General features: G+C 32.8%; 2 protein-coding genes across 3 annotated transcripts; both read left to right on the top strand.

Annotated features, from left to right (window-relative positions):
* The first annotated feature begins 572 nt into the window (after nt 1-572).
* Nucleotides 573-11,381, top strand: LOC116843088 (chromosome-associated kinesin KIF4). 2 transcript variants are annotated; one of them, XM_032813132.1, is made up of 15 exons: nt 579-771; nt 1,029-1,254; nt 1,368-1,803; nt 1,880-2,145; nt 2,468-2,908; nt 3,204-3,591; nt 3,661-4,027; nt 4,123-4,417; nt 4,490-4,617; nt 4,714-4,845; nt 4,962-5,165; nt 5,261-5,440; nt 8,463-8,737; nt 9,192-9,444; nt 9,537-11,381. In XM_032813132.1, exons 2-15 carry the CDS (start codon nt 1,029-1,031, stop codon nt 9,789-9,791), a joined length of 3,846 nt encoding a protein of 1,281 aa, XP_032669023.1. In that variant the 5' UTR covers nt 579-771; the 3' UTR covers nt 9,792-11,381. The 2 variants fall into 2 exon arrangements, with proteins under 2 accessions (XP_032669022.1, XP_032669023.1); XM_032813131.1 differs by lacking the exons at nt 8,463-8,737; nt 9,192-9,444; nt 9,537-11,381 and adding an exon at nt 5,536-5,676 and having other exon boundaries at nt 573-771.
* A 243-nt stretch (nt 11,382-11,624) lies between these two features.
* LOC116843089 (protein KIAA0556-like) lies at nt 11,625-15,802 on the top strand. The gene is made up of 14 exons (XM_032813133.1): nt 11,625-12,003; nt 12,070-12,192; nt 12,276-12,742; nt 12,885-13,234; nt 13,326-13,463; nt 13,658-13,795; nt 13,860-14,007; nt 14,069-14,331; nt 14,424-14,610; nt 14,697-14,858; nt 15,027-15,166; nt 15,251-15,352; nt 15,442-15,551; nt 15,638-15,802. The coding sequence occupies exons 1-14, from the start codon at nt 11,909-11,911 to the stop codon at nt 15,747-15,749; spliced, it is 2,535 nt and encodes an 844-aa protein (XP_032669024.1). The 5' UTR covers nt 11,625-11,908; the 3' UTR covers nt 15,750-15,802.
* The last annotated feature ends 12 nt before the right edge of the window (nt 15,803-15,814 follow it).

Raw genomic sequence — 15,814 nt, 5'->3', positions numbered from 1 at the left:
CGTCAAAGACAGCTGATTCGTGATTTATGCACTATAAAGTCAGTGGCATACGATGCTTGTTTCGTCTGGATTGCTTGCTGGATGAAAATGCTCTGTTTTGATTGGTGCATTTCCATCCATCTTCAGAAATGTACCAATCAAAATTACAAGAATGGACGTCATGTGCAACAGACAATGGGCGCGATCCATTAAGCGCTGCAAACTTTTAAAGCGCTTAAAGAGAAGCCATGATTTGTCTGTACTGTGCTTCAAAATATCTGCAGCATCTAATGGATCGCACTTAAGTGACTTCCTTTCTACAGTTCCTTTCTATTTCTACAGTTGTCACCCTTTGTACCACTAGCTCATCCCTCCAATCAGAGCTACAGTTCACGAGATTTTTTTCTCCGCCGAAAGGGGGCCTCTGCTCATGTATAGGCTACGTTCCGAAATGCACTGCCAGTACTGAAAATCTATAATTCATGTTACGTATATTATAGAATTTCAGTACTGGCAGTAAATTTCGGAACGCAGTTATAGAGTGAGGCGTAGCAGTTGCTATTGGATATCGTATTATTCACGCATGCGCAGAAGGCCTCCTGTCGTGAAGAAAATCACGCGAATTGGCAATCCTACATAATTTGAAATGTAACGTCTTTGATGTCTTCCAGGATCGAAGAACGATCGGATAGCTTGTGAACTTTGTGGAATTTTTGCGGTGTTTGATTAGACGTGTATTCTTCATATCGCTAACCTTTGGCACGAGTGAATTTGTCAAGATAGATACTAAAAGTAAGTGGAAGTAGTTTTTTTAACAAAAAATAGGCTCTTTATGATTTAACTTTCTAAGAAAGTTTGAAGAAAACTTACAAATTTTGAGAACGTTTTTTAGAAAAAAATCAAGTATGCATTTGCAAATTTTCTACAACTGAATCATACTAAACATCTCTTTTTTTTAAAAAGAATATCCGATTACAAAAGTTTCTTAGTGTTTCATTCATATTTCTCTGTTCTACACTTACTAGTCTGACATGATATTATCTTTACAGATGTGCGATGATACTGTTCGCGTTGCTTTACGCATCCGTCCGTTAGTGATAAGCGAAATTGAGAAAGGATGTCAGATGTGTTTGGATGTAATTCCTGGAGAGCCACAAGTTCGCATACTCAATAGCGACAAGTCATTTACTTACAATTACGTTTTTTCTCCTGATGTTGAACAAGAAGAATTTTATGATGTAGCAATTAAACGATTGATAGATAATATCTTTCAAGGTGAATATCTCATTTTATTTTTTACATCAGTATACATTTAATTTTAGGATAGTTTTAAACCATTCTCTCATTGAAAAAATTAGAAGAATAAATAATTCCTTTCTATTTTATAGGGTACAATGTTACAATATTGGCCTATGGGCAGACTGGTAGTGGTAAGACTCATTCAATGGGTACCAATTACACAGGAGTTGAAGAAAAAGGCATTATACCCAGAGTTACTCAGGATATATTTGAGACAATTAAATTAAAAGAAGATTGGAGCTTCAAAATTTCAGTTTCATTTATGGAATTATATCAGGAGCAATTATATGATCTCTTGTCTGATAAACAGAGAAGTCAATCTATTGTAGACATCAGAGAAGATGGAAAAAGCATAAAGATCATCGGTATAACAGAGAAAGAAGTTACCAATGCCCAAGAAACATTGGAATGTTTGAGCCAGGGTTCCATAGGCCGTGTTACTGGAGCAACTGCGATGAATGCACATAGTAGCCGTAGCCATGCTATATTTACTATCTGTATTCATCAGCAGAAGAAAGATGACCCGTGAGTGATTTGACATTTTTTTGTCATTTAATATCGCTGATTGTAGGAGCAAAAGTAATTTGTCTTTATTTTACAGAAATACAGCAACAGTGGCAAAGTTTCATTTAGTCGATTTAGCAGGATCTGAACGTAGCAAAAAGACTCAAGCCACAGGGGAAAGATTTAAAGAAGGCGTAAATATAAATAAAGGACTTTTAGCTTTAGGTAACGTTATTTCACAACTCGGTGATGGTGCTTCTGGTTCTTATATTGGATACAGGGATAGTAAACTTACAAGACTGTTACAAGATTCCTTGGGTGGTAATTCTATGACTCTCATGGTTGCCTGTGTTAGTCCTGCAGGTTAGTATTTGTAGCATATATATAATATATTGTAGGATCTATTGAGCAAAGAAATGGATGAAAACTCAGGCGTTAATAACTAGCTAGCTCGTTATATGCGACCAAAATATATATTTCGTATAATGTATGTATAATATATGGAAAGACATCGTCAATTTTTGCGCGACAATACAATACAATTTTGCGACAGGTAAATATAAACACAAATAGGTAACTGCGAGATTCGCTGCTGCCAAATTAAACTCGTATTGGATCCTACAATATTACCTTTATTTAGTACCTTTTATTTTCATGTGCCATTAATTAAAAAAAAATTGATTAGATTACAATTTGGATGAAACTCTCAGTACCTTGAGATATGCTGATCGTGCACGTAAAATAAAGAATAAGCCTGTGGTAAATCAAGATCCGAAAATCGCCGAGATAAGTCGACTGAACAAATTGATTCAAGAATTACGGTTAACGCTTATGAACCAGGAACTTGGCATAACATGCCCTAAAGAGCACGAGGAACTCGACGAGAAATGTAGTACGTTACAGCAAAAGCTTCGAGATATGACAGAGAAATTAAATTCAAATTTGGCAGAAATTGTTGTTATGCACGAACGAGCTGAAATGGCTGAACAAGCTCGTGAAAAAATTAGATCCGCCATGACGTTAGTACTAGAGGAATTTAAACAAGTTCTACAAAGCTTTGATATCTGCCATGAGATTAACGATGAAAAACGTAGCAAATTGAAAATAATATACACGAAAATGCTAGGTAAATTTTTCTCATTTATGATTTGTGTAATTTGTTTTGAATTTTCTTTAAGGCTCCTTGTAGCCATGTTAAATTTATGACATCAGAAGTGAGGAAGAGATATACTTTCAAGCAATTTTACAAGTATGTTCAAGCAATCTCAAATGCTCTTTCGCCTATATTTATCTTTATTCAGAAATGGCACGCAATTTTCGTCAATATATGTCATTCCTCGCTTCTGACGTCAGAAATCCAATGTAGTAGGCGTTTATATATATAAAAAGCCTTAACACGTATTCTTACTTTATGCATGTAGATATTCAAAATGACGAAAGAAAGGCGTCCGAGGAATTGTTGAATTACGAAATATCCGTGGACTCTAAAAATTTTGTAACGTTCACCAAAGAAGACGCGGAATATGTACATACAGGCGATGCGAACAATATCGAAGATAGCTTGGATTACTTCGACAAAAAAGAAGAGGAGCATACATTACGACAAGCAGAACGAAATAACGAAGTTCAAAATATCAATAAGGAGTTAGCACTCAAGGAGAGTCTTGTATCCAAGTTGATAAAAAGTATTCCTCAACAAACTGTGGAAAGCCACGGAGACGTTGCGGAGATGGAAAAGGAAATTGAGAGGCTGCATGCGGAAAGAGAGGAACATTTGCAAGCAGTTCACGCACGCAACATTACTTCGAAGTAAGCAATTAAGAAGTATAAATGTTGTTATTGGTATAACAGTTTAATTTTCGCGTATTTTTTGTACAGATTGGCCGAAACACGTCGCAAGAAAGTACAAGAGCTAGAAAAAAAAATAGCAGAATTGACGCGTAAATGCCAAGAGCAGAATAAAATCATTAAGGCGAAAGAGAAGCAGGATCAAAGAGTAAAAACTCTTTCGACCGAAATACAATCGTTAAAAGAAACTAGAGTCAAGCTCATCAGGCAGATGCGTAACGATGCGAATAACTTTACAAAGTGGAAACAATCCAGAGAAAAGGAAATCAATAGACTGAAAACTCAAGATCGTAAGCGTGCTTACGAAATGGTACGCTTAAAATTGCAACACAATAAGCAAGAGATTGTTTTCAAAAGAAAAATGGAAGAGGCATTTGCTGTAAATAAAAGGCTAAAAGTAAGTTACATCTTTTGCTTTAAAAATTTTTTTTTCAAGTATTGCGTATTATATCTCTTACTTTAAGTGCGAATCTATATACAATTTATGCGTAGGGTGCGTTAGAGATGCAGAAGAAAGCGATGGAACGACAAGAGAAAAAGGCTAACGGTAAAGATGAAATAAAAACGTGGATAGCTCAAGAATTGGAAGTGTTAATGGCTACAATAGACGCCGATTTGTCTCTTGAAAAACTGTTGCAAGATAGAGCTTCCTTATCTTATCAGTTGGAACAACTTAAACGAAGTAACGATCCAAACAAAGAGGATTGTGCAAATCTTGCCAAGTTTATAGAGTTGCGGAATACACAAATTGCAGATCTTCAAAAAGAAATTGTCGAGTCGGATCAAGGTCAAATATTTGGAGATTATTTTGCCTGACTAAATAGAAATGTGACTTATCATTTACGAATTATTCTTTCAGAAGCCAGAGCGAATACGAGATGGAATATGATACACTCTATTGCAGACGCCAAAGTAGTATGTCAAACAGTATTTCACCTAATTGCACAAGACAGAAAGCAACAACGTTACAAATTTAATGAACTCAAAGTTAGTATATACATCATTATGATATAGTCATTAGTTATACAATTATATATATTACATATACTTGAATTGGTTATTAAAATGTTTGACACATTTAAGGATAAATATCTAAATCAACAAGCACAATTAGAAGAATATATAAAAAGGGAAAAAAAGAACAACACGTATTCCCTGGAAAATACATCTACCTCGTCCTCAAACAACATGGAAATATCAAAATCTAATAAACGGGTAATGAAATAAAGAATTTTACATTAACTAATGTTAAATACAAAGGCACACTTTCGTACAAATCTGTTTCTAATTTTACGAAGACGGATAATCATTATTTTTATTCCACAATGTAGGTTTTAACAAAAAGTAATTTGAACAACGAAAACAAAAAGGAGTCTAAGACAACAAAAAATGTGAATGATATGCCGAATTTGTTTATGGAGAATATTGATGGGTGGTGTGATGATAGTTTAACAATAGAAGACGACGACGATGACATTGAGAATGACCCCGATTGGAAAAAAACACCGCTTTACAATCGCATACAGAAGTTACAGGTAAAAATAACAATTGCAATCACTATTACAGATATGATTGTACTGATTGCTGTTGTTATTGATTAGTAAAGTATGTGTGATTTTCTTATTTATAGAATAAATCAAAGCTGTCGGTTCAACAATTAACTTTTAAAATAGAACCTAAGATAGGTGAGATAAAATGTGCCTGTAAGACTAAATGCGCTACACGTTTATGTTCATGCCGTAAGAACAATATAACTTGCAACAATTGTAACTGTAATCCAGAACAATGTCAAAACAGAGATCAAGAAAACGTGAGTTATCGTGCATATATTATAATGTTAATATATTATATTAACCACTGTGTATGTATATATATATATTTTTTTTTAAATGTTAAATTTTTCAGATGCGTGAGCTGTTTTCAGATATCACAGAAAACGAAGTGCTTTCCAGTTAGAAAAGAAGAAACGAATGAGGAAGAATACACCGAAAAAAATTGTTTCATTGAAACAAAGTTTTTACGTTTTGATATATCCTTGTCAATGAATTTGTGTTGCACAATTTATTTATTAGAAATTCCAGATAATAGGTAACGATCGAGAGTAAAAATGATAATATAACTCTCACTCGGGCACAAGCGACGTGCCAATTACGATATTCATCTGATTTCTATTAGTATCATGCTTATCATATACATGTATATAATTTGTTTTAAACATATTTCGTTTCGAATTGTTTTATATAAGTAACGTGATCATTCTACAGCATAATTGTATAACAAAGAAAACTTGCTTGATATTTTATAATTTCGATATCTCAATGTCAGCACTATACACAATGATAACAAAGTTTTTTATCGATATTCTATAGTGTATCTGAGAATAAAAAAAGAAGTGTTTTCAGCTACTTTTGTTATTCTTTATACTTTTCTTATTCTTTCTCGAGATAGAATTTTTGAGTTGTCGATCGTACGAATAATCGTAAAATTTCACGATTAAAAAAATCTAAGAAACGGAAGTGAACGTCAATGTATGAGATTCAGGTCAGAAATAGGAAATGACCTTTACAAACATAAAAAATGTATCTAAATTAATATTAATGAAAGGTGCACGTCGAACGTTTGAATTATTTGTTCGGTACAGAGGAGGGGGATACACAATATGGCGTAGCCAATCAGTTTCGTTGCATCCCTCTTTAGTCCTGTCAGCGAATCAATTTTATTTCTCAATCATGGACGATTACGATATAAAAGGCCCCAATGGATCGGATAGACTTTGACAGCGACAAGGTCTTCAGTGTTCGTCGGTATCCGGTGCAGTGTCTGTGGAGGAGAAAGTAGGTGAGCTGAGGCGGACTGTGTTTCAGACGTGTTTGGTAGCTTCCTGAGGCTACGACTGAACACGACGAAACGAGTCCGGTTCTCTTGTGGTGAGAGAGAACAAATCGAGCTCCCGTAATATCATACCATCATAACCCACTTACGATGCTTAACGTCAATCATTACAAATCGATCAGTATGCAATGGAAGACCTTTGCCAGCCAGCTGTTGTGCCATTAGCTTTGACATCCAAGAAATTTGACTACTCATCGGATATCGACGAGCATACCTGCCTCTCAGCTCAAATTTCTCACCGTCGACCCGACACTATGGCCAGTACCTGCCTTCATCAATTCATCACAACACCCATCAAAAATTTTCTGCAACTGCAACGGATCAAAGAGTAAGAGATATAGATGTGTACCTAAAGTTATATTGAAGTCTAAAGTTTGGAAATGGTGTAAGTCTAATTTTGAAATGTCACGGGTTCTGAGACGAGACACAGCTATACGAATTTGTGTACGTCATTGTAACATATGCGCGGGCAAATCGACGTTCGCAATTTGTCAATCTTCGTATTTTGCAAGACGCGATTTACGCCACTTTCAAATAGAGAAATAGAGACTGATTTGTCGCTTATTAGCCTGTCATTTTATTATGATTCCTCAGTAATTTAATCTTTGTCATTATAGTTTACGTTTTTGCATTCTTGGTACTTGCCTGGGCGTTTGGCATGTATTTCATATGTATAAGTAACTTATTTGCATGTAATAATATAGTTTCCTAACAGCTGATTATATGATAGTTCAGCTTCTTACATGTAAGATGTCTAAATAACAGTATAGTCTTGGTTGTGATTGCAATATGTTATAAGCTAAATTTGTATTCTTAATAGAGATTGATAAATGTTTATCATAATATATTGTAGATTTATCATGGCTGTATATCTATGTTCTATACATCTAGTTAGAAATTTTTATGATTAGATGCATAGATAATAAGTTACAAGAGGCTGCACTTTGCAGTACATTGAGAGGAATTGTATTCTGTTATATAAATGTCTCATTATTTATTAAATTTTATTAAATAACATTGAGAGGAACTGTATTCTGTTATATAAATCTCATTATTTATTAAATTTTGTTAAATAACTTGATATTGCATTCAGACTTTTCTATTAACATTGCAATTATGTGTTATTAATTCAGCTTAAAATAAATTGAAAATCATGCATGCATAAGATAGTGTGAGACCTTTAACAGAATGCACAAGCACCGCTTTTAGAAAGATGAGATATCAGTATCTTCAATCAACAAACAATGGATCATCTTAGTGGTATGGACATACGGCAAAATATTTTACATCATCAACTTGGATTGTATGGAATAAGTTTCCCCTACAAAATACATCAAGAAGCAGGTACTATTAGTCGATATATTAACCTATGCAAATTGTAGTATATGCTTCTCTAAACATGCATGTATTTTGGTATAAGGCTAATTTCAGTTTTATGCTATGATTCATCTACTTTGTTTTTTCATATTTGATTTACTATGTTAATTACTATGTTAGTGATTATATAATCAAAACTGCATAACATGATGTTGAAACGCCTCAAAAGCATTATCCGTTTTGTTTAATTAGATTTCAATTATAGTAACCAGTAATCTTGTTTCGTCTTATATAAGAAACATTTTGTGATTCCTTATGTAATATTCTCTCATAATATTAGTATCAATAGAAGAGAACTTTGCTAGATATTAATATTGAAAAAATAGATAATGAGAATAAAGATCTTCCTTGTCATAAAAGTTGATTGTTCTATTTTATAAATGTTGTACTGTCTATTGTATAAATATCATAAGTGTTATTTTTCTTGTCTCTGACTGAACTCTGAATGTTTGCAATATTAAGAAATAATTTGATCTACTAATTTTCTCCAGCAATAAATTTTGCATTAAAGCATTAAATTTTGTAAAACTTTACACAGTGCACAGTTGAAGGAATACTTTAAGGTAAGAAATAAAACAGCAATTGTTTACAGGATAAAATGGATGAATCCAAGAGCATGTACGAATGAGGCATATATTCCCACAACTATAGAACACATGGCAAATGTGGCAACTCATGGTATATGGGTTGTACCTTCAGTACTAGGCGGTATCGAGCTTATACACCGTTCGACAACATGGGCGCAACTCGTTTCCGCTTGTGTATATGGCACTTCCCTGATTCTTGTCTTCGCAGTGTCAACTTTCTTCCACAGCGTGCACTATTGCAATTATAACAGGTATCATCATTTTCTGCAATTGCAACGGATCAAAGAGTAAGAGATACAGATGTGTGCCTAGAGTTATATTGAAGTCCAAAGTTTGGAAATGGTGTAAGTCTAATTTTGAAATGTCACAGGTTCCGAAACGAGATACAGCTATACGAATTTGTGTATATTATTGTAACATATCCGTGGACAAATCGACGTTCGTAATTTGTCAATCTTCGTATTTTGCAAGATTTACGCCACTTTCGAATAGAGAAATAGAGACTGATTTGTCGCTTATTAGCCTGTTATTTTATGATTCCTCAGTAATTTAATCTTTATTGTCATTATAGTTTATGTTTTTTGTATTTTTGGTAATTGCCTTAATAATCCTTAATAACTTTCAGTACCGTTATCATCATTAGTTACGCCAGATAACGAATAACGTGTGTTTGTTGTATGTGTAACATTTATGTAATAATTTCAGACAACTGAAAGACGCATTGCATCGCTGTGATCGCGCTATGATTTACATCTTTATAGCAGCCAGTTACTTCCCATGGTTAAACGTAGATTATTTCTCAGACGACGAGCGTTTATTCGCGATGCGATATGTTGTTTGGATTATGGCTATAATGGGCATCTTGTACCAGCAGATCTTCCACGAGAAATATAAGATGCTTGAAACTATTTTCTATGTAATTATGGGTATCGGACCTAGCGTTGCAATCCTTAATGTTGTAAGTATATTAATGATCTGTTCGTATTCAGATTGATATACAAAGCTATAAGATTGTGATAGTAATTCCTACGATATATTGTTTCTTTACAGCGTAACTATTATAATATCACGGAATTGAAACTAGGCGGACTGATATACGTCATTGGCATAGTATTTTTCAAATCGGATGGTCGAATACCTTTCGCGCACGCAATCTGGCATCTCTTCGTAGCCGCAGCGGCCGGATTTCATTACTACGCGATTCTAAGCCACGTATTTCCTGAGACGGACGCGATGAATGTTCTTGGACCATCTGGCAGTATGCCATCAATGTCGAATATACTGAAATCACATCTAGAATTATAGGGTGTTGTATACTATTTTCTACGATGTTTCTTCCAAACACTAAAGATTCTAAAACATAGCAGTTCTAAGAGCGAACCCTTTATATTCTGATAGAAAGATATTGTTTAATTTATATCCACATTTGTGAAAAGAGAAGAGCTTTTGATAAAATCAAATTGATTTTTAACGATGGCTACTATTATATCCCGAATCGTGGCTTTTATAACCGCGCAATAGACAGTCGGGTTTTTTCCTAATTATTCCAAATCATTCAGTAAACAAAAGACTTGTGCAATATGTAAATATATAATAATCGTGAAGTTTGTTAATTAAGTACCTGACAGCCACATGAAATTAGATTCGTGTGTTATGAATGTTTGTATTAGAACTAAAAAATTAGGTATCATATATGTATATATATATATATATATATATATACATATATACATATATTAGCGAAGATACTAAATATTATATTATTCACGCGTATGACTCGATTATTACTAATTGCATTACAAGTTCGGATATGTCTGATAAAAAATTGTATCTTTTGCGTGATTTAGTACGTTAGTATTGAGGTCAGCATTCGTGAATAATGCCAAATTATTATAAGAAAGAAGATTTATAGCCTGTACCATTCTACAGGTATTATTTTTCGAACAAACACTATTTCGTTTTACACTATAAGTTTTATAAAGATCTTTACATTAGAATTTACGAAATGTAAATGCTATATACTAGTACTGGTTAATGCTACATACTAGTTACTGGTAAATGGAAATCAAATTGACTGAACATGTATTCTTTGATTTTACCGAAAGTGTCAATCATCTTTTCGTTTACAGATATATTGTGCCAAAATTTAATTCACACTCCTATCTACTTAATGTAGTGTTTTCTCCAATATATTGAAATATATGCAAACGCAATATAAATACACATACATACTAAATTTATGATACAATTTATGTGTGAGAAAAAGAACTAAGCGTATTTTTAACAAATTACGATAATTTATCATTATTTTAATATTTTAGTTATTTTAGTGAATTTGCGATAATTTTATGTGTGGTTTGGCATGTCACCACTTAGAGGAAAAAGAATATTATATACTTAAGTATATGAAAGGATGTTACTTTTTTGTAAAATATAATATATATTGTTGAATAATGATATTTTTATTATTAATTGACACTGTTTGCGAGCATTATGATATAAAAAATTGAATCTCTTATTATTAATTTGTGTGTATACATTAACAATGCAAATAAGATTAATTAATCATGATACTTATTGTAATGATTATATTATTATATATTATTTCGTATTGTACATCGCTTATTTATAACACGTTTTTTTACCTGTAGCTATACATTACAGATTTATCTTGTTTGTATATATTTATTTGCGTTGCGATTGTACTATTAAAATTAATACATACTTATTGCGTATGTAATGTGTATAGCGTCAATATCGTAAAGTATACTATTAAAAGGATGCTTATTTGTAACAAAAGATGTAATGAAGACATTAACTTGCGATATACGTATATATCGTGATATTGCAAGAAACAAAGTACAAAGTGATATTTATTCACTATGAGTTCATTCACTGTGTAGTTTTTGTCCTTGTGATTTGCAGTGGACCAAGATACTGTGGAATAATATGTAGCATTGTTGTCGTACATTGGTATGCTTCCTGATATTAGTGTAATTCTTATTATTGAAAAATAAAGAATAATGTATTAGAGCAAAAAATGGTATCTCGCTGCACGCTCAACTAACTTATCAGCGTGTAGATAATAACAGTCACATTAATCATTAAAACCACTCAGGATTGTGTATAGACGTCGACACCTGAAAGGTTTCCATGGTGATAATGGCAAACAAGACGAGAATCGAACGACTCGACAATGGATAAGTGCTTCTACTAGTTGCGACCTATTCGACGCATCATGGAAATTCTTATGTGCTCGTATTATTTTGGAACGTGAAGGAAATTATGTGTTCGAACGGTCTTTTATTCGACGATAAATCATATGCGCAATTCAACTTGACAAGCCATCATTATCAAGACATTGTTTGAATGATAGTGTGAAGCGTGACCATTACCAGTGATTAGATCTAACAAAATAAAATATGGATAATATCACACACGAGGAGGAGGGAGAAAAGACTGCATCCTTGCCTGATGGCGCAATCAAAATGCCGTCGTGGTTACTGGAAATGACTGAGTAGGTGTTATCATTTCATGCGTATTTTTATATAACAAGATGATACATATTGTTCTTTTTTGTTAGCAATATAGGGGAACTGAATATAAATTATGATGCCAAATCATATATAACAAAAACAGAAGCATTTTTAATTGATGATCAGCATTACTTTAAGGATATTTCTTTCCAAGAAGAAAATGATAATTTGTAAAATTTTTATGTTCTCTAAACAAAATATAATATTTTTCTTTAGATAATAGAAAAATAATATTTCCCTTCAATATTTACAGAGATACACAAACCAGCTCACATTTGAACAATTTGTATGATAATGATGACAATATTAAGTTGCAAGCATCCACAAGTAAATCACTGCCAAATACACCAAAAAGTGGTGAGGCACAAATTAAACAGAGAAGAACGCGTGCCTCTTCCGCTGTTGTAAGTGCAAAGTGTCGTACGAAAGATGATTTTCGTAATTTAGATGCATATTTAGAAAGAAAACAGATGGAGAGACACGGCAATCATTTAGCACCTAAAAGTCATAGTAACAGTACAGAATCTTACAATGAAAAAGTTCAAACTGAATATCCTTCAGTTCACAGTTATACAGACACAAGATTACATTTATTAAACAATCATTACTTAAATAATTCAGCATTTGGCATACAGAATGAAGAAAAGATAAAGCAATTGTCTGAACAATATCAAGAAGATTCTAAATCTGAAATCTCGATCGAAAATGACTTACAAACAGGTTGATATTTATCTTGAAATTTTACATTCCTATAGTTTTATAAATATTTAAGAATATAAGATACTTTATCTGTTATCACCCTACTTTTTATTTTTATATGTTATTGTTTCTCCATAATATATTAAATTTACGTTATTTATAGAAAAATTCTACAGAAATTTCATTATTCCCGAATTACCATCTGGCGACTCATTAGTTATTGATATTCTTTCCACTTGGGGTGACAAACATTACGTAGGCCTCAATGGCATTGAAATCTTTTCAAATACCGGAGAACCAGCGAAAATAAAAGAGATATATGCAAATTCAACGAGTAACGTTAAATCGTTAGGTAAAGACTATGATCCTCATATTGTGTACAACTTGATTAACGGTGTTAATCGAACGAGGGATGATGCGAATTTATGGTTAACGCCTTATTCAAATGGTGACCATCATTATATTTATATAATATTCGAAGACACGATCACGGTAGCAATGATTAGAATATGGGTAAGACCCTTTACAGTAATTACAAAGTAATTTGCAAACATAAATGCTGAAAAATATGTTTCAACTAAAACTATTTCCTCTTTACTTGCAGAATTATAATAAATCTAGGATACACTCCTTTAGAGGAGCTAAAGACATTATTATTAAATTAAATAATGTTATCATATTTGATGGAGAAATTGCTAAAGCATCAGGGGATGATTTGGGCAATCTTGACTCTTTCGGTGATGTAAGAATTTTTATCAAATAAATCCCAAATTATAGAAAATAGTTTTCTCTTAAATATTATATAAGCATTGTTATTATACATGAGAATCTACTTAACAAGCAAATCACCGTTCTTACTCTTATTTCTTATCAAATATATAGTAATATATAAAAATTAATTTGATACATAACGCACGCAAATATTGGCTGATGTAGACTATTTTATTTACGACGGATGAAAATATTCTGGAATTGATATCAAAACATGATAATACCTTCATAGAATACAATAATGCAATGTTAGACTGCGAGGAGATGGAAACAATTCGCCCGATCACAGCAACAACTAATGATGTAAGAGAGCTAATTACATTGATACAATTTATTCAAAACTGATGCAACGCAATCGTTCTTTCAGATTTCTTCAGCAAGACATAAAAGTAATTTCCTTGAGAATTCTGACTTATCCAAAGATAGTGAAATTCACGACACAACTTCTAATGCTCTGTCTTGTAAAGAGGTTCAATTAGTAATTATTTCTAATTGGGGCTTACATCATCTGATAGGTGAGTAAACGTATTATTAACACTATTATAACGAATCCGCTCTAATTGACATCATTTGTAGGTCTTACTGGTATAGAATTAATCGGAGATCAAGGTGTAGCTCTCCCACTAATAAATGCCAACTTGCACTGTAACGTTGGCGATATGCACTTAACGAGACTAATTGATGGATATAATATTACTACGGAAATGGATCACATGTGGTTAGCGAATGCAGCGTCAAATGAAAAAATTACAATAACCATAATTTTTAATACAGACGTATGTCTGACAGGAATGCGGATTTGGAATTATAACGCATCCTTAGAACTATCTTATTGTGGAGTAAGATATCCGACATAAGTATCGTGTGAAAGAAAGAAGACTCTATAATTTGCAACAGTCGAATTTCAAAGATTTTTTCCGCTTTCGCCCAGGTAAAACAGTTACTAGTTAAATTGGATGGTAAAATATTACACGATGAAAATTTCGAAGGCTTCTTATTGAGACGCGCACCAGGATCTTGTCATTACGATTTCGTCCAAGAAGTTAGTTTCGTCAGTAAGCCATTATCTCATATACGTCTTTCGAATCATCCTACCGATTTAATCAAATCATCCGAAGGTGTGTAATATCATCGAGTATTTTTCATTATTCATCGTTAAAAATTCATTCACCGGATTCAAGTCATTCCTTACGCATGATTTTAGAAATCGATTTTTTGGATTCGAATTACGAGGCCCCGTCGATGCCACAAGGATTTGTATATCAGATAATAATTTTCTCTACATGGGGAGATTCTTACTATGTTGGCCTCAATGGGATACAGATATATGACAATTACGGAAACGAAATCATATTAACTACTGATAGTATGTTCAAATCATCATCCATCACTCGTTTTATCACAAATTAATAATCAGATATCTAAAAACGCTTTCTCTTAGAAATAAAGTTAAGAACAATTAAAATATTATTTACAATTGTGATCTTTTACGTTAACTACTGATAGCAACTTAATGCCAGTTAATTTGTATCAGATATAGCTGCATTTCCTGAAAGCGTTAACATAATAGAAGGTATAGACAACGACATTCGCACGCCGGACAAACTTATCGATGGAATAAATAATACTAAAAATGGTCGTCACGCTTGGCTGGCTCCGATACTCCCTGGACAAGTAAGCAGAAATAAATCAAATTTTACATAAAAAAGTCACAGCTCAACTACTCTCGCATTAATATTTTATTACGTTACCTTTCAGACGAATCGTGTGTATCTAATATTTTATCAACCTGTTATGGTATCAATGATTAAAATATGGAATTACGGAAAAACTCTGCAAAGAAGAGTTAAAGAATTTGCAGTAAGAGAAATAGATTTGTGATACTCTGTTAGAATTTCTTTAACTTTTACTATTTCTATAGTCTCAATGGAAATATCTTTAATTTGCAGATATTGGTGGATGATCTGTTAGTTTATAATGGGACATTAGATAAACACAATTCGTACGGCTTAGTAACGTTCGTAAAGGATAATGGTAACAATGAGAATATAGTAAATCGGTAAGTTGCGTCGATAACTCCTAATAATTGCGTATCTGTTTAGATATAAAAATAATGTTACATACATTATATATATGTAATTACAGTTCAGAACAAGAGAATCAAGTTTTGAATTTACAAAGAAATACGTCGGGAACTAATTCATTGCCAGACCCATCTCTTCGTCCGCACACGTCCTTACAATTTAAGGAATTATAACTGTATATATATATAGTATGACGCATATGTAATAAAATTATGCAAGCATTTTATACTTGTAGTAA

Source organism: Odontomachus brunneus, unplaced genomic scaffold, assembly GCF_010583005.1.
Source record: "Odontomachus brunneus isolate Ranch 3 - 2012 unplaced genomic scaffold, Obru_v1 Obru_scaffold_030, whole genome shotgun sequence".
Lineage (NCBI taxonomy): Eukaryota > Metazoa > Arthropoda > Insecta > Hymenoptera > Formicidae > Odontomachus > Odontomachus brunneus.
The sequence above is the reverse complement of the archived record's forward strand: the minus strand, read 5'-3'. Positions and strand labels throughout refer to the sequence as shown.